At 42.5% G+C, this 18,570-nt stretch overlaps 1 protein-coding gene across 2 annotated transcripts in view; it reads left to right on the forward strand.

Moving 5' to 3' along the window:
- ada2a (adenosine deaminase 2a) overlaps nucleotides 1-18,570 on the forward strand; it is a 71,655-nt gene that overhangs the window by 14,133 nt on the left and 38,952 nt on the right. For both annotated transcript variants that reach the window (XM_072267669.1, XM_072267670.1), the window contains exon 2: nucleotides 13,019-13,241. In XM_072267669.1, the coding sequence (XP_072123770.1) occupies nucleotides 13,019-13,241 (223 nt within the window). The remainder of the gene's footprint in view (nucleotides 1-13,018; nucleotides 13,242-18,570) is intronic.

Below are 18,570 nucleotides of genomic sequence, written 5' to 3' on the forward strand. Positions count from 1 at the left end.
CAGGAGGGATTAGATTAGATTATTTGATTATGAGGACACTCAGTCCTCATTTATTGTCATTTAGTAATGCATGCATTAAGAAATGATACAACGTTCCTCCAGTATGATATCACAGAAACACAAGACAGACCAAGACTAAAACTGACAAAAACCACATAATTTTAACATATAGTTACAACAGTGCAAAGCAATACCGTAATTTGATAAAGAGCAGACCATGGGCATGGTAAAAAAAAATCTCAAAGTTCCGATAGCCCATCATCTCACGCAGACGGTAGAAGGGAGAAACTCTCCCTGCCATGAACCTCCAGCGCCACAAACTTGCCGATGCAGCACCCTGGAAGCACCTGACCACTGCCGACTCTGAGTCCATCCGAAAAATTCGAGCCTCCGACACCGAGCACCATCTCTGCCGAGCGCTTCGACCCCGCCCGCCGAGCAACAAGCAAAGCCGAGGACTCGGGGCATTCCCCTCCGGAGATTCTGGATTACACAGTAGCAGCGGCAGCGAAACAGACATTTCAGAAGTTTCACCAGAAGATTGGTTTTCTTTTGGCATTGCTCTAGGCACAGACAGTAGGTCAGAGGGACTTCCAGCTCTATGCCTCCCTTACAGCATTAGCAAACCATGTGCCTTTTTAGTTCAAGTATGAAAGGGGCTTTCAAGATTTTGCATTTACCTTTCCAATGAGTGTAGCTTCAGTTTAAACCAGCACCATTATAGATCTGCAACAGAGAACTTGCCTTGTTTACACCTTTCAAGTCTAAAGAAAAGGATAATTGTCAGCAGGCATTGGAAGGTGATTTCAATGGACATAATCAGACAGCCCACCTTGTTCATGGTGCCCACTTGCTGGTTTTGGAAGTGACAATCCTGGTGTGTCTCGGTCATCAGCAGAGTAAGTTGAGTAGTTGTTGGTATTGGGTGTGTTGCAGGACTTCCCTCCTCTGGAGCTAAACAGATGTAATGAAGTTGAATTACAAGCTAGCTGGTAGTCTGTCCTGAGCAGTTTGGGGTAGCAGAGGAGATAGCTGAAAGTAATAATGGACAACAAATTTTTTTCAAAACTGTTGCTTCCTCAGACTTTTTTTTGTTTATGAAAGGTCGCTTGAAGATGAACACAAGGTTTCATGTTGGAATTTGGAGAATCAAGAAATTAACTTTTATTGCATAACAATGCTGAGGCTTTGCAATAGATCAACTAAACTAAAATGTTTTGTTAATGATTTTCATATCTATTCAGTGCCTGAGACTTCTCGCTTAAGTGCCCACCAGTTGTCCAGTGTTGGTGGATTCCAGTTGCCCTGATACCATTTCTCCATGACTGCAATGTCCTGGTGAAACCTTTCACCATGTTCGTCATTGAAAGCATCAAGATTGGCAGGGAAGAAGTCTAAATGTGAATGCAAAAAATGAATCTTTAGTGACATGTTGCACTTCATAGTTTTGTGTGCTTGAAGTATGCTGTCGATCAACTGTACATAGTTTAGTGTTCTGTAGTTGCCAAAGAAATTTTCAGCCACATCTTTAATACCTTAAAATGTGATTTTCTCTGGTCCCACTAGAAGTTCGTTGAACTACCCATCATTGATAACCTGTTTGACTTATTGTTGGCATCAGTTATTCTGACTTGATTTATGAATTGAAATAACGAATATAGGTGACTAAAAGAAATATAGTGCCAATAGGGAAATTTCATGGTGAGTTCACTGCGGTTTGATGTGAAGAACAAAGTGCTGGTGAGGAAGGCACTCCTCCCCCCCCCCCACCCCCCCAGGGGAGCAGACACTCTATCTGGCTGAAGACCCTGACCAGGTTCAACCCACGCAAAGTTGTGGGGCCTGATACTATACCAGGTCGAGTTCTGAAAGACCACGCAGCCCAGCTGATAGATATATTCAACGTCTCTCTGGAACAATTCATTGTTCCCTCGGTTTTCAAGGTGGCAACCATCACTCCAGTGCCAAAGAGGGTGACAGTAACCTGCCGAAATGACTATCGTCTGGTAGCGTTAACATCAATTATTATGAAATGCTTTGAGCTGGTCATGGAACACATTAAAGCCTTTCTCCCAGCTACATTAGACCCTTTCCAGTTTGCTTATCACTCAAATTGATCCGCTGATGATGTTAAATTTGGGGAAATGTAGAAAAGAGATGCTGTGTTGAACTGATATGACTGACCAGTTGCAGCAACCTAAATACAAGCTTGAGAAATGGAGGGCTGGGGGTGGTGGGCAGAAAGGATCTCAGTGTGACATTATAGGAAGGCAGTAAAGTGATTGGCTGGTGAATCTTAAAACATTAGCTTTATAGGTTTCTCATCAGATTGTAATTTGATCTAAATTCGTACCTTAAAGCTATTTTAGTAGAAAAATCTAGATTATAATTATCCAGTTGGAAATCTTAGCAATGAATTGAAGCAATGGATTGAGCAGGTGAGGTGCTTTGGTTATAATTACATGTGAGCTGGTGAACATGATTCACAGGGGTTACATTCGTAATTGTCCATAGCTAGAAGAACTTTAAGCTGGAGTTCAAATGTTGGATATTGCAATGATTAGATTATGAGAACACTCAGTCCTCTTTAATTGTCATTTAGAAATGCATATATGCATTAAGAAATGATACAATGTTTCTCCGGAGTGATATCACAGAAAACAAGACAGACCAAAGACCAACACTGACAAAACCACATAATTATAACATATAGTTATAGCAGTGCAAAGCAATACCATAATTTGATAAAGAACAGACCATGAGAACGCTTACCTGGATATTGTGTTCCAAATGACAATGCTACCCCTTAGATTATGGGGCAATGGGGTCAATGGTGAAAGGATGAAGTGTGGTGGTTTTGAAAGTAATGTGTAGAAGCCCTAATAGATGAATTTGCAAACAGTCCCCAAAAAGTCCTACCAGGTGAGGTCCCCAAACAGTCCTTCTAGCTGAGGTCCCCAAACAGTCCCCTAGGTGAGGCAATACTTCACTTGTGAGTCTGTTGGGGTCATCTATTGCATCCGTGCTCCCGGTGCGGCCTCCTCTACATCAGTGAAACCCGAAACTTCCCCTCCCCCACCCCTTTATCTTTCCTCTTACTGGTTTTTCACCTGGAACCTACCAGCCTTCTCCTTCCCACGCTCACCCCACCTTCTTTATAGGGCCTCTGCCCCTTCCCTCTTCAGTCCTGATGAAGGGTTCTGGCCCAAAACGTTGACTGATCGTTTCCAGGGATGCTGCCCGACCTGCTGAGTTCCATCAGTGTGTTGTGAGTGTTGCAGATGAATTAGCAAAACAGGCACTAAAGACATCTTAATAATAGGAAATCCAAAAACAGAAAAGAGGGAGGAAATAAAAACTATCAATAGCAGGGGGAGAAAACAGAAAACCTGCAGGAACTAAAGGCTTTTCAAGTTCCCAGAACAAGATTAGATCGGATTATGAGGACACGCAGACCTCTTTTATTGTCATTTAGTAATGCATGCATTAAGAAATGATACAATGTTCCTCCGGTGTGATATCACAGAAACACAAGACAGACCAAGACTGAAAAACTAACAAAAACCACATAATTATAACGTATAGTTATAACAGTGCAAGCAATACCGTAACCTGATGAAGAACAGGCCATGGGCACAGTAAAAAAAGTTCAAAGTCTCTCAAAAGTCCCATCATCTCACGCAGACAAGAGAAGGAAGAAAACTCTCCCTGCTGAACTTCCAGTGGCTCAAACTTCCTGATGCAGCATCCTGGAAGCACCCGACCACAGTCCGACTCTGAGTCGTCCAAAAACTTCGAGCCTCCGACCAGCTCTCCGACACCGAGCACCGAGCACCACCTCTGCCAAGCGCTTCGACCCCAACCCCGGCCGCCAGCAGCAGGCAAAGCCGAGGATTTGGGGCCTTCCCTCTGGAGATTCTCGATTGTACAGTAGCAGCGGCAGCGAACCGGGCATTTCAGAAGTTTCTCCAGATGTTTCTCTGTGCTTCTCATATCTGTCTCCATCAAATCAGAACTGTGCATGGCACAATTTATTCGGCACAATTGTATTTAACAAATAGATATCATTTCACCGGAGTGGTCGTGCGCACTGCGTTGCGCAGCCATCTTCTCCTCCTGTCCTCATCCTAGGATCTTAATGGAAGTGGCTGCAGAGAGATGCATTGATTATGATCTTTCAAAATTCCTGAGGTTCTGGAAAGATTCCAGATGTATTGCAAAACCACAAATGCAACATCTCTCTCTATTCAGGAAAGGAGGCAGACAGAAATCAAGAAACCTTAGGCCATCTAGCCTAAAATCTGACATTAGGAGAGCCCAGGGACACAGTATCAAGGAAGTAGCAGCAAGGTGCTTAAAGCATCATGCATATTTTAATAAAAGGACATAGTGTGCGATAGAATTAACCATATTCTTTTGAGGATGTAATGAGCAGGTTAAATCAAAAGGAATCTGAAGATGTATTTGGATTTCTGAAGGCAATCATTAATACGTGTTGTAATATGTTACCATGTAAGAAAAAATCTCATGGAATATACAAAAAAGCTGTTTTGGAGGTTGAATCATGACTATATTGAAGGCTTGTTTTTGGCTATTAGCGGGAGGAGGGTTAGGGTTATGTAGAATAGATAGGAGAATGGAATTCAGCCAGCATTTGATTGACCTTGATGTTACTGAGAGACCAGATAGCCCTGAGGCCTCCAACTTCAGTTGTTCTTAGGTGTGTCACTATTGTACTAAAGAATGGGATATGGTCTTTTCGGTATAATTGAACATGACGCCTGACCAAAATGCAGACATAGGTTGGGTAAATTTTTGGTCACTGTAAATATCCTCTAGGGTAGGTGCGTGATAGGTGAATTGGGGAAGGGGAACTAATGGGCATGTTGGAGAGAATTGATTACAAGAAACTTATTTGTTTATTGAGATACAGCATGGAGTAGGCCTTTCTGACCCTTCGAGCCACGCTGCCTAGCAACCCACCAATTTAACCTCAGCTTAACCATGGGACAATTTACAATGACCAATTAACCTACCAACCGGTACGTCTTTGGACTGTGCGAGGAAACCAGAGCACCTGGAAGAAACCCACGTGGTCACAGGAAGAATTTACAAACTCCTTACAGGCAGTGGAGGGAATTGAACCCAGGTTGCCTGCACTGTAAAGCGTTGTGCTAACCACTACCGTGCCACAGATTGACAGGATTGCCTTTAGAGCCAACATTAGTCTTGATGGGCTGATTGGCCCTCTTCTGTGTCATAAGGAAATATAAAAATTGCTTTTAGGTTCACAGTAGTGTGTCTCTGTGCTTGCCTATCCAATATAAACTAGTAAAATAACATCCTGAAACCAGATCAATCTTCATTGCTTCAAAATCAAATGTTCCATGTCAGGGTTGACACAGGCACTCAACAGCTAAACAATTAACATTTAAATGGTCAAAGAAAGTGCATTTGCGACTAAAAACTGATACGTGGAAAATAACTTGATTGTCCATTCACTGCCAGTCTAACTGACACTTACTGTGCTCGGTGTTCTTGCAGCTTTCGTGGCCGCAGAAATAAGCTTGCAGTTGCTGCAGTCGGCTGTATGCGATGCGAATGAACTGAACCTCGTGATACTGAGCCCTGTAGACATGGGAGAGCCCAGGTCGGATTACCGGTTAGCCACTCTTAGCCAGGGCTGAAGCTGATCCTAATGTTCATGGTCTCTGGAAAAGCTTTGTAATAAATGGGTGATATGGGTGCAGTCTGTTTCCCGCTGGACAAGTTGGTTACTGAGCTAGGATGTGAAGCTGCATAACTACAGGAACCTCTGCTCACTTTCCCTGTCATTACAGCAGAATATTATAGGCCTGCTGCTGCCATTCGTAATCAGATTCATAACTATATGATAGAGCTTGAGTTTGTACTTTGTAACTAAACAGACATTATCTCCAATAATTTCATTTTAATTGAAATGCCGGAACTAATTTCTATAAACTGACACTAGCAGGAATTATATTTAAACATTTAAGAAAAAGGTGAATGGAATCCTTAGTTTTGTATCTGTAGATATAAAAATAAGACCGCAGCATATCACAAACAAGAGAAAATTTGCAGATGCTGGAAATCCAAGTACCAGACAGAAAATGCTGGAGGAACTCAGCAGGCCAGGCAATATCTATGGGAAAAAAGTACAGTCGACCTTTCAGGCCGAGACCTTTCAGGGTATGACATTTTCTTGGGACGTACGCTTTAGCTCAACCCATTTTAAGCACCCGAAAGGATGAAAGAAATAACAGAATGCACTGGTAGGAATTCTTTACAATGAGGTGCATTTTATGCAAATCTTCAAGCATGTTTCCAATAAGATTCAAAATTGTTTAATGTCATTTCCAGTACACAAGTGTAAAGCAGAACAAAATCATTGTTAATCCCAATCCAATGCAGCACAAAGAAAACACAATGAGATAAAGAATACAATAATAATAATACAAAAACACAATAAATATAAATATATAAGATAGCTTATATACATAGATTAATCGTCTGACCATAAATTGACACCAGGCACAGGAGTGTCTATACATAAGGTGACTGACAGGAAATGATAAAGTAGTGGTGGTTAGAGGCCTGGAGGGGTGGTGTGAGTTCTGTTGAAGTTGATAACCATCCTTTTTGTCTTGTTGACATTGAAGAAGAGGTTATTTGCCTGGAACCAGGCCTTGAGCTCTTCCACTTCCTCTCTGTAGGCCATCTCCACTGTGGAGCCATCAGTGAACTTGACAATGTGATTACTTGGGTGTTTGGCCGTGCAGTCATGTGTAGGCAGAGTGTACAGCAGTGGGCTCAGCACACAGCCCTGGGGGGAACCCATGTTGAGGATGATGGGAAGGGAAGAGCGGTTGTACATATCATGTCTTATCTGAAGTTTGTTGGTTATGAAATCCAAAACCTTGTTGTGTTGAGAAAATGTTGTAAAACATTTAAGAGTCAGAAAAAATACTGAAAGGTAAATTTTGCGGTTCAATTTAATGTTGGAGAATGTATACAGAATGTCTGTCTGTCTAGGTACCATATCCGATGCGGGCGTTGGTGACCATGGTTTTCCATATAGATCTATCCCTCGTTCTTTGGATGACTTCCATTTCCTCGATGTGTAGCCACCTGGCTATGCTTTTGATGTACATAAGCCGAGGTCTTCCTCTAGGTTTGCTCCCCTCGATCTTGCTGGAGAGTATGAGTTTTTCTAGTTCATCTTTCCGCATGATATGTCCCAGGAATCTGAGTTGTCTTTCTCTTATTGTAGGTATGAGTGATCGAACTGCTTGAGAACTTTTTCATTTGATGTGTGTGTGGTCCATGATATTTTTAACATTCTCCTGTAGAACCATAATTCAGCTGTTTCTAGTCTCTTTTCCATTGCTGGGGAAATGGTCCAGCATTCACTTCCATAAGTCAGGATAGAATAAATGTAACACTGCAGTATTCTGTTTTTAGTGTACCTTCTCATCTTTCTGTCTGTTAATATGGTCTTCATTTTTTGGAAAGCTTCTTTCGCCATTGCTATTCTGTATTTGATATCTGTGTCGCACCTGCTATCACTTGTTATTAGGCTGCCAAGATGTCTGAATTTGTTGACTTGTTTGATGTTTGTATTTTCGATCTTGATCACACATTGTAGGATGTTTGTCTTTCTGGAGATGACCATGCTTTCTGTCTTCTTGGTGTTGATTGAGAGGCCTCTGCGATTACTTTCTGCTGCCACTATAGTGAGTAGTTCTTGAAGTTTACAAGCATACAGTATGCACCTTATCCTCGCTATATGAGAGGGATATGTTCCTCAAAGTTGACGCATAATGTGAATAATTATTCAAATGGAGAAAATAGGGGTGCGTTCCAGAGGGCTTCCTAAGTATGTTTTATCTGTAACTTATTCACATTTCTATACCAATACGACACAAAAGCAGTACTACAAGACAACATTTGTATTATATTTAATCAATTTAAGGTAATATTCAATGTAATAAATCATAGAAAGTTAATATCCTCTGGTGTACAGTACTCACCAACAGCAGTAGGTGTGTTCGCTCTGGGAGATGAGTGGTTGTTCTGGTGTCAGGCAGCTTTACACAGATAAGGGAGATGGTTGTGGTCGTCAGGATAATATCAAGCACAGCAAGGGGTGAAGGAAGACTCACAAACTCTTAGAACTGCCGGCAGCAGCAGATTACAGTGATTTGCATAAAGTGGTGAGGGTTGTTTGTTTGGCAGCATTTTGTTTTTCAGCATAAATTTGCTTGTAGGGAAGAAGGGTTGACGGCAGGGAACGACTGAAATGCTGACTCCGTTCTAAACTTGGGTCCATGTCCATCGCCATTTGTGCCAAGTGTTCCGACTTCCACCATTCCCTCACTGTTGGTAAACTCCCGGGATTTTCGAAATCGTCTGTTGCTTGCAGCATCTGAGAGATAGTTCGTGGTAAAAAAATACGTACGCCTTGAATGTGGATCACACTGGTCGAGTGGTTGAATCAGCGATGTTGTGTTAAGCGGCAGGAAACGCACTGTTATGTTAGGATGAATGCTGTCCAAATGTTTAGGATGGGTTGGCGTATTGTCAAGCAACAAAAGAACTTTAAAGGCAAGATTCTGTTCCTGGCAGTAGCGTCCAAGAGCTGTGTTACCTTCAGCTGATGCCGCGCTATTTATAATTTCCAACTTCTTTTTCAAGTGTTAAAGTGGTTCTCTGCCGCTCAGCTGATGGCCCAGGACATGAAATTGGACGCTTTGGAGGCATAGTTAAATATTTCAAGCGCAAAATCACTGCACCGTAGGTAAAACCAACAGAAGTTTAAGATCACGCATCCACACCTTGCCAAAACCAATGCGAGACTGGCGAGAGTGAAATTGTGAAGCGTGCGCACATGACTCGTATTGGCGGGAAGGCAGTGCTCCTCACATAACTGTGAATTTTGGATGCATATAACGAGACGTTGGTATAAATAGGTTCCTCGCTTAACTGTGAATCTGCATAGTCTGAAGACGCATATAACGAGGATAGGTGTACAACCTGAAATCCTTACTCTTCACAAACATCCATGAAGCAGAATTGAATTGAATTTAATTGACTTTATTACTTACATCCTTCACATACATGAGTAAAAATCTTTAAGTTACGTGTATGTCTAAATGTGCAATTTATAGTAATTTGTAATAAATAGTATGCACAACAGGACAGTCAGTGTAACATAGAAACACAATTGTTATCAGCGTGAGTTCATCAGTCTAATGGCCTGGTGGAAGAAGCTGTTCCGGAGCCTGTTGGTCCTGGCTTTTATGCTGCAGTACCATTTCTCAGATGGAATCTGTCTTTATAGATGTCCTGAATAGTGGGAAGTTCACATCGACAGATGTGCTGGGCTGTCTGCACCTCGCTCTGCAGAGTCCTGCAATTGAGGGAAGTACAGTTCCCATACCAGGCACTGATGCACTCAGTCAGGATGTTCTCAGTTGCACCCCTATGAAAGTTCTTAGGATTTGGGGGCCCATACCAAACTTCTTCAATCGTCTGAAGTGAAAGAGGTGCTGTTGTTCTTTATTCACTGCACAGCTGGTATATACAGACCACGTGAGATCCTTGGTGATGTGTATGCTGAGGAACTTAAAACTGTTCACCCTCTCAGCCCCAGATCCATTGAAGTCAATAGGGGTTAGCCTCCCTCCATTCCTCCTGTAATCCACAACCAGCTCCTTTGTTTTTGCGACATTGAAGGCGAGGTTGATTCCTTGTTGCTACTGTGTCAGGGTGATGACTTCTTCTCTGTAGGCTGCCTCGCTATTATTTGAGATTAGGCCAGTCAATGTAGTGTTGTTAGCAGATTGGAACTGTGGGTGGCAACACAGTCATGGGTATACAGAGAGTAAAGGAGAGAGCTTAGGACACAGCCCTGAGGAGCACCTGTGTTGAGGGTCAGAGGGGCAGAGGTGAGGGAGCCCATTCTTACCACCTACCGGTGATCTGACAGGAAGTCCAGGATCCAGTTAAACAAGGCAGGATGAAGGCTGAGGTCTGAGCTTCTTGTTGAGCCTGGAGGGAATTATGGTGTTGAATGCTGAACTGTAGACCAAGAACAGCATTCTCACATAAGCATCCCTCTTCTCCAGAAGTGGAGGGACGAGCTGTGGCTATTGTGTCATCTGTCGATCGGTTGTGTCGGTAGGTGAATCATAGAGGGTCCAGTGTGGGTGGTAACATGCTGCAGATCTAGTCCTTGACCAGCCTCAAAAACCCCAAAGAATGAATGACTGAAAACATTAGAACCCCAAAGCCCCCCATTTACAAGCAGCGCCAAAAGCATCAACCCCCCACCCGCCACCCAGCATGCAAGCACCAGGAAAGCCCCCAGACACCATGATCGAGAGTCCATTAAACACTACTGTCCATCCCAACGCTTCAACACCTCAGACAGGCTCTCTGTCCCACTAATGATGGAGAGGGATATGTTGCTCCTGCCACAAAGAGAGGGGAGACCAGCAGCTCGTCGTTTTGATGTTACAGTCTGCTGTGTTGTTTGTCCAAGTTCCGCTGGCACGAGGACCAGTAGGCTCAGACTCACCATAGAGAAAGAGAATGCTCGAGTGCAGAGGCTTTCTTTTAACAGCAGCGTACAGCACCTGCCTGCCGTCTCAATGCTTCAATCTCCCACGAAGCTTCAGTCAGCGACACCGGGCCGCACCCAGAGGTATTGAAACGCCAGGCTGCTCGGCGAGTTCCGAGACCGAGAACCCACCGTCCGCAAACAGCCGTAGTTTGAGCTGCAGCTGTAGTTCATGTACTCCGACGGGACCCCGGCCACCTTGAAAAAGAATAAAAAAGACACGAGAAGGGAATTAAACTGTTACACAGACAAACTGGAGGAGGTTGCCCAGGTCTGCAAAAGCCTCTGGTGTCACTCCAGAAAATTCTGACAAAGATAGTGATAATGGGAATCCTATATAGCCACTGATGCTGTGTTCAAAAATTCTTTTAAAAAGCATATTAAATAGTCACTTGTTTAAAACAAAGAAGGGTCTCAGCCTGAAATGTCGACTGTTTATTCATTTTCATAGATACTGCCTGACCCGCAGGATTCCTCTAGCATTTTATGTGTGTGGCTTTGTGCAGGATTGATTATCTATGAAAGTGTTATGCGACTACCTGAAGTAGTCTGCTGGTAAAGGAATGATTTACTTCCAACAATTGCCACCGTCTGCTGGTTTATGTGGCTTATCATTATATTGAATGCCTTTTTTAAAATGTAGGACCATGCAAGATGATGATTAAAGTCTATGTTCAATATCTATTAATTTAAGTATTATGCAATCAAAGTTATAGGGACCAACAAGCTTATTGGACCATGTTATTCCTCACTCATTCCTTAGTTTACTGGAATATTTCGAATGTAAAGGAATGAATGGGGAAAAAAAATACCAGCAAAGTGTTTCTGGTAGTCTAATGTGGCTCCTGAATACGCAAGAAATTCAGCTCCAGTTTGTAATCTCAGCTGAAAGACTCATAGAGTTATACAGCACACATATAGGCCCTTCAGCCTTACGCAGACCCATGCTGTCCCATTTGCTTGCATACTTTATACTTTATTGTCGCCAAACAATTGATACTAGAATGTACAATCATCACAGCGATATTTGATTCTGTGCTTCGCGCTTCCTTAGTCAATACACTCTACATTCTCATTAAGATGTTTTATTATTTTCTAATCAGGAGTCGTCATAATATGATAATTTTAATCAGGAATCGTCATAATTAATTCAGTAATGACATGGGCAATTACTCATTCCTTCATGAAATTTCTTTATTAAAATAAATATTAATTGTAGATCACAATATCACTTCTGGAACAGAAAATAAGGAGATTCAGTTTGAGAATTTCTCCACATGTCCTGCTTTGAGGTTGCCCAGCAAAACTGGACTGTACAATTCCTAGTTTCTAAGGCGCTTTTTTGAATCAAATCTCCATCTAATTAAACTGAGAGTATTGGAACAGCCCTGTAGTTAGTGATTTGGTAAACCAGTGTTAACCAACTATGATGCAGAAACTAGTCCGTGTAAGTGGAACAAGTGCTACACATGCCCTTACACTTCCTCCCTTACCACCATTCAGGGCCCCAAACAGTCCTTCCAGGTGAGGCAAAACTTCACCTGTGAGCCAGCTGGGGTGATATACTGCGTACGGTGCTCCCGATGTGGCCTTTTATATATTGGCGAGACCCGACGCAGACTGGGAGACCGCTTTGCTGAACATCTACGCTCTGTCCGCCAGAGAAAGCATGATCTCCCAGTGGCCACACATTTTAATTCCACATCCCATTCCCATTCTGACATGTCTATCCACGGCCTCCTCTGCTGTAAAGATGAAGCCACACTCAGGTTGGAGGAACAACACCTTATATTCCCTCTGGGTAGCCTCCAACCTGATGGCATGACCATCGACTTCTCTAACTTCCGCTAATGCCCCACCTCCCCCTCGTACCCCATCTGTTACTTATTTTTATACACATATTCCTTCTCTCACTCTCCTTTTTCTCCCTCTGTCCCTCTGAATATACCCTTTGCCCATCCTCTGGGTCCCCCCCCCCCACCCCTCCTTGTCTTTCTTCCCGGACCTCCTGTCCCATGATCCTCTCGTATCCCTTTTGCCAATCACCTGTCCAGCTCTTGGCTCCATCCCTCCCCCTCCTGTCTTCTCCTATCATTTTGGATCTCCCCCTCCCCCTCCAACTTTCAAATCCCTTACTCACTCTTCCTTCAGTTAGCACTGACGAAGGGTCTCGGCCTGAAACATCAACTGCACCTCTTCCTACAGATGCTGCCTGGCCTGCTGCGTTCACCAGCAACTTTGATGTGTGTTGCTTGAATTTCCAGCATCTGCAGAATTCCTGTTGTTATGATGCAGAAACTTGCTGTTTAACTGTTTTTGATGGTTATTTTAGACTTGGAAGTGTTTACATGAAATGTCATTGGGTTTATTTTCCAGGTGCTGCACTACACCTGCATGATTATGCCTTGCTGAATGTGGATTGGCTGGTGAAGAATGCGACCTATCTCCCTAATTGTTATATTTGTTTCACGGATGCTGGAGGTGTCAGATTTCATTTCTTCCTCAACCGCCCAGAGAAGAGACTGGTCATGTGTTCAGAATGGGTTTTGCTTGAGAACTACAGGCGTCAACTTAAAAATGTCACAGAGTTTGATAACAGGTACAGATTGATCAATTCTAAATTGACAGTTCTTACTTAATAAATTATTTTTATGAATTCTCCCCAGTGCCCTGGAGGAGCTGAATTGGACTGGAATGTTGTTCAGCAATTGTGGGCATTCTTTCAGCTCCTTACCCAACTGTTCAGCGTGGGAACACCATGAGCAAATATTTTAAGGCAATGCACCTTGGCCAAATCTCTCCTTAGCTGGTGCTTGTGGTAACTTGATCTCTGAATACCAATGAGGAAGAAAGGTACAGCCTAACTTTCTTTATGTAGGAAAGTTGTAGTCTATTTTATTCCAGTTGTCTGCTCTGGATGAATTTAGCTGCACATAATGGATTAAAAATAGCACCTGGGACATGCCCACATGGACCAAAGTAAGCAGTGCATCTGCCTCTGAAAAAGGTGGTTTCTGGTACTAGGTATACTGATTTTGCTCTGGTTTTCCACTGTGAGAAGATTGAGACAAAAAGTTCGAAGTACCTCTATTATCAAAGCATGTATACATCATACAGCCTTGAGATTTATCTCCTTACAGGCAGCCACAAAGTTCAAAGTAAAATTTATTATCAGGGTGCATACATGTCACCACATACAACCCTGAGATTCTTCTTCCGGCAGGCATACTCCGCAGATCTATAGGACAGTAACTGTAAACAGGATCAATAAACAACAAAGTGTGCAAATGCCAATGTAAATAAATAACGAGAGAATGAAATAACAAGCTAGGGTCCTTATCGTGAAACCTCCCGTTGTGGGAACACAAGAAATAGAACAAATGTAGTTATCCCCTTTTGTTCAAGAGCCTGATGGTTGAGGGGTAATAACTGTTCTTGAACCTGGTGGAAAACAAAAAAACCCAAAAAGAAAGAAAACCGTCAGACACCCACTGTGCAGAGGAACAAAAAACAGATCACTTCGGAACATTGCGATTCTCTCTACAATGAAAGCCTTTCTGGTAACTTCAAATGAAGTCCGGGCTTTGAATCCACTCTTATGAAAGCCAAATGGTGTAGCTAAGGATCAGATATTGGTACTATTATCCTAGAATGCTTTAAAAAAAGAGGCAAAACCATTCCCAAAGATGATTAAAAAAAAGTTGAGCATTTTGCAGCATGTATTGCCACTTAAGATGGCTTCCTATCCCCAATGCATTGCATAAAAAAACTGTTGTTTACAGCTCCTTTAACCTTATTCATGTCTGCAACCCTTAATACCACTGCACAACATTGTATATACTTCTGTTCATCCTAATCAAGCCTCCTTATTTCCCCAAACCTGCTGAGGCAGAAATGTTATGCATCTTCTAGCTATTAAAACTCCCCAGTTGGCACCCTATTTCAGCACCTTCAAAAGTATTTTCTTTTACCAAATATGCGGATATCATTTGTATTTTGTTACCTGTTGTCTGTTCTTAAATAGTCACTTGGCTGATTGGTAGTATTCCAACCTCAGTGTTAGTAGATTGAGAGTTTAGTCCTGGATTTGAACCTTAATCTATGCTAAAACTGTGGTACACCAAGAGCAAGGTTTTGTACTTTTGCTAGTACAACACTTTCCCCTTTCCCCATCATAGTCCCTTTCCACATGAGAACTACTGACTTATTGTCTGGCTAATCAGATAGACATTTCAGAAAGAATGGTGGAATTCACCCAGTTTTCCCACTCAATGTTTAATCAACTACAACAGCTCTGATTATCTTAAGCATGAGATAGTCTGCAGATGCTGGAAATCCAAAGCAACACACCCAAAATGCTGGAGGAGCTCAGCAGGTCAGGCAGCATCAATGGCAAAGAGTAAACAGTTGACGTTTCGGGCTGAGACCTTTCTTTAGGACTGGGAAGGAAGGGGGAAGATGCCAGAATAAAAAGGTGGAGGAAGAGAGATAGCTGGAAGGCGATAGGTGAAGCCTGGTGGGTGGGAAAGGTCAAGGGTTGGAGAAGAAGGAATCTGACAGGAGAGGAGAGTGGACCATTGAGGAAAAGGAAGGAGGGAGGGTATCCAGCGAAGAAATAGGAGGCTAGTGTGGGGAATAGAAGAAGAGAGGAGCTGGAGGAAAAATTTTATTTACCGGAAGGAGAAATCGATGTTCATGCCACCAGGTCAGAGGCTACCCAGGCGGAATATAAGATGTTGCTCCTCCACCTTGAGGGTGGCCTCATCTTGGCGCAAAAGGAGGCCATGGACCGACATGTCGAAATGGAGCTCTGATTATCTGTTTGCACAGATTGGTAGCCAGATTTTGCCTACCTGCTATTTGCTACTGCTTTTTAAAAAAATAATTCCTTCACTGTGGTATGCTTCAAGAAGTCTAGAAGAAACAAAAAGCATCGTATACGAACACAAATTAGTTATTTCTTTCATCCTGATAAAGAGCTATTTTATTATTTTAAATATGACAGATAAGTAAACAAAAGATTTACATACATACCTGTACTGTGTTCACAGTGTTTCATTTAGTTTTGAAATTGTTGTTCTAGGGTTTTTAGTGCAAGGGGAAGGATGTCATGTTTGGTTGCCACACGTGAATAGGGAGGGTGTTGATTCGAGAGGGATCATGAGGATCTTACCTGGACTGGAGTGCTTGAGTTGTAAAGAGAGATTGGATAGACTGTGTTTGCTTTCTGTGGAGCAAATGAGGCTGAGCAATGACATGACAGAGGGATATTAAATTTTGGGAGGCATAGATAGGGCTGATAGCCAGCATCTATGTCCCATAACTGTTGCGAGAGGGCATTGGTTTAAGGTGAGAGGGAGGAAGTTTAAAAGGCGTCTATGGGGTAAATGTTCTCACATAAAGAGTAGATGGCATTTGGAATGAGCTGTCAGAGGAGTTTGGAGCAGAAACGATATTTAAGAGGCACCTGAATGAGCAAGCTGAAGAGGAATATGGAAGAAATGGCGGCAATGGATTTCAAAGATTCAAAGTACATTTATATGTATGCAGTATACAACCTGAGATTCATCTTCCTCACAGACAGCCACGAAACAAAGAGCACCATGTAACCCGTTCAAAGAATAAATATCAAATCCTCCCCCACCCGTGAGCAAAACGGCAACAGAAAAAAAACACAGAATATAAAGCACAAAATCGAAAGAGTCCAGGCATATTCAGTTCAGCTCATTACTTGCAGGCCACCCTGATTCAAAATCACGCAAGATAGCAAAAAAAAAGGAGCGAACAGAAACCTGGCATAACATGAACTACAGAGTCCACTTCACAAACTGTGTCAATTAAACATTGCCCAAGACCCAGAACTCCTGTACCATCCTCTGACAGGAGGGAGGGAGGGAGGGAGGGAGGGAGAGAGAGAGAGGGAGAAAGAGAGACTGTCACCATGCAGACGCCTTCCTCCGGCAACAGCGAGTAAGAGGCTGGTAAATGGCACTGACCACCTGCTCGCCTTCTGCACTCACCTCGATGTTTTCAATCTTCCTCGGTTCTTTTAATCGGCAAGAAATGGATTAAAAGGCCAGATGACCTACTCCTGCTCCTATTTTTAATGTTCTTATGCTCTGAAGTAAGGTTAGTATAGATAGGCATGATGGCCTGCATAGATGTGGTGGGCCAAAGGACTTGTTTCTGTGCAGCAAAACTCTAACTCTATCCTGCTGAAGTGAAGAACTGACTAACCTACATGTTTTTGGCAGCATTCGTTGGACACAAATGTGGGGTAGTTATCAAGAGAATTGCCCACTCTTTAAATCATATGGAAAGATTTTACCCTATAAACTAACACATCAGCTTAATATATTTATTTATTTAGAGATACAGTCCATCTGGCCTGGTGAGCCTACTCCACCGTTCAAAAGTACCTTGGATGTCTGACTAAGAAACTCAGGTCCACCTCCTGCCATTTCCCCATAACCCTTAATTCCAGCCCTGTGCCATCCATCAGACCACCAATTTAACCCTATCTAATCACAGGGCAATTTACAATGACCAGTTAACCCACTACGTGGTTTGTTTTTGGATTGTGGGTGGATACTGAAGCATGTTGTAAGAGTTGAAGAATATCGTGCTTGCTTTCTTATTGTAGTACAATGTCAATCATGATTATATGAACTGAAGGTTGACCTTTTTTAAATCGATGCAACCTTTTCTATAAATAGTAGTTTAAACTGGGATTAGAGGGTTAGATTATCAGTAAATTCATGCTTTATGTTTTAAAAAAGTACTGAGACTATATTCATGGCCAGCGGTTGAATGGTGGTAAAATTTCACCTTCCCTATTTTAGTCCGCAAATTATCACAGTCAGAACAAAATGAATTTGATTATAGTTATAATAATTAATCATGAATTATTAACATTATTTATGGGACAAAATGCACTTAGATTAAAATTTCATAATCTCATACAGAGTTTATTTCTCTATTGCTGATGCAAAAACAAGTAGTTGCTCTGATTAATGGTCACAATGAAAAGCACTCAAATGGAATTTTTGTAAGTTTCTACATATTATAAATTTATAACCTGAAGCTTTTAACTGCTCAGTGTATGATGTGCTATGTCCCCAGACCTCACAGATCAGAGGAATTGGGGTCAGTTCATGATTTCTGCTCAGATGCCTTGCTGGATGAAAAGAAGGTGAGGCTGGGTGGAGTGTTAAACAGTGTGGAAACAGCCCAACTTGTCCGTGCCGGCCAAGTTGCCGCTCTGAGTTTCCCATTTCCCTGCACTTATTCATATCCTTCCCTCAGCATTTCCTATCTGTTCAAATGTCTTTTAAATATTGAAACTGTAAACATTTTTACATCTTCCTCTGATAACTCGTCCCATATATCTTTCAACTGGGCTTTGAGTTCCCAAGGTTGAGTGGAAAAGCAAATTAATCGGGGCTCATCCAGCTGATTGTCCTCCAAATGTCTCCTGCCTATAGCTAATGGATATCATCGTAGGATTGACATTGACTATAACAGCGCCACTATCTTGTCATCTGTTGAACTTTATTTCCGCATAAATTGCCTTCAGGAGAGTAGGAATAAAATGGAGAGAATGATAAAAATCAACTGTGTTGAACTAAATTCAAGCAACACACATCAAAGTTGCTGGTGAACGCAGCAGGCCAGGCAGCATCTGTAGGAAGAGGTACAGTTGACGTTTCAGGCTGAGACGCTTCGTCAGGACTAACAGAAGGAAGAGTGAGTAAGGGATTTGAAAGTTGGAGGGGGAGGGGGAGATCCAAAATGATAGGAGAAGACAGGAGGGGGAGGGATGGAGCCAAGAGCTGGACAGATGATAGGCAAAAGGGGATACGAGAGGATCATGGGACAGGAGGTCTGGGAAGAAAGACAAGGGGGGGGACCCAGAGGATGGGTAAGAG

Source organism: Mobula birostris, chromosome 9, assembly GCF_030028105.1.
Source record: "Mobula birostris isolate sMobBir1 chromosome 9, sMobBir1.hap1, whole genome shotgun sequence".
NCBI lineage: Eukaryota > Metazoa > Chordata > Chondrichthyes > Myliobatiformes > Myliobatidae > Mobula > Mobula birostris.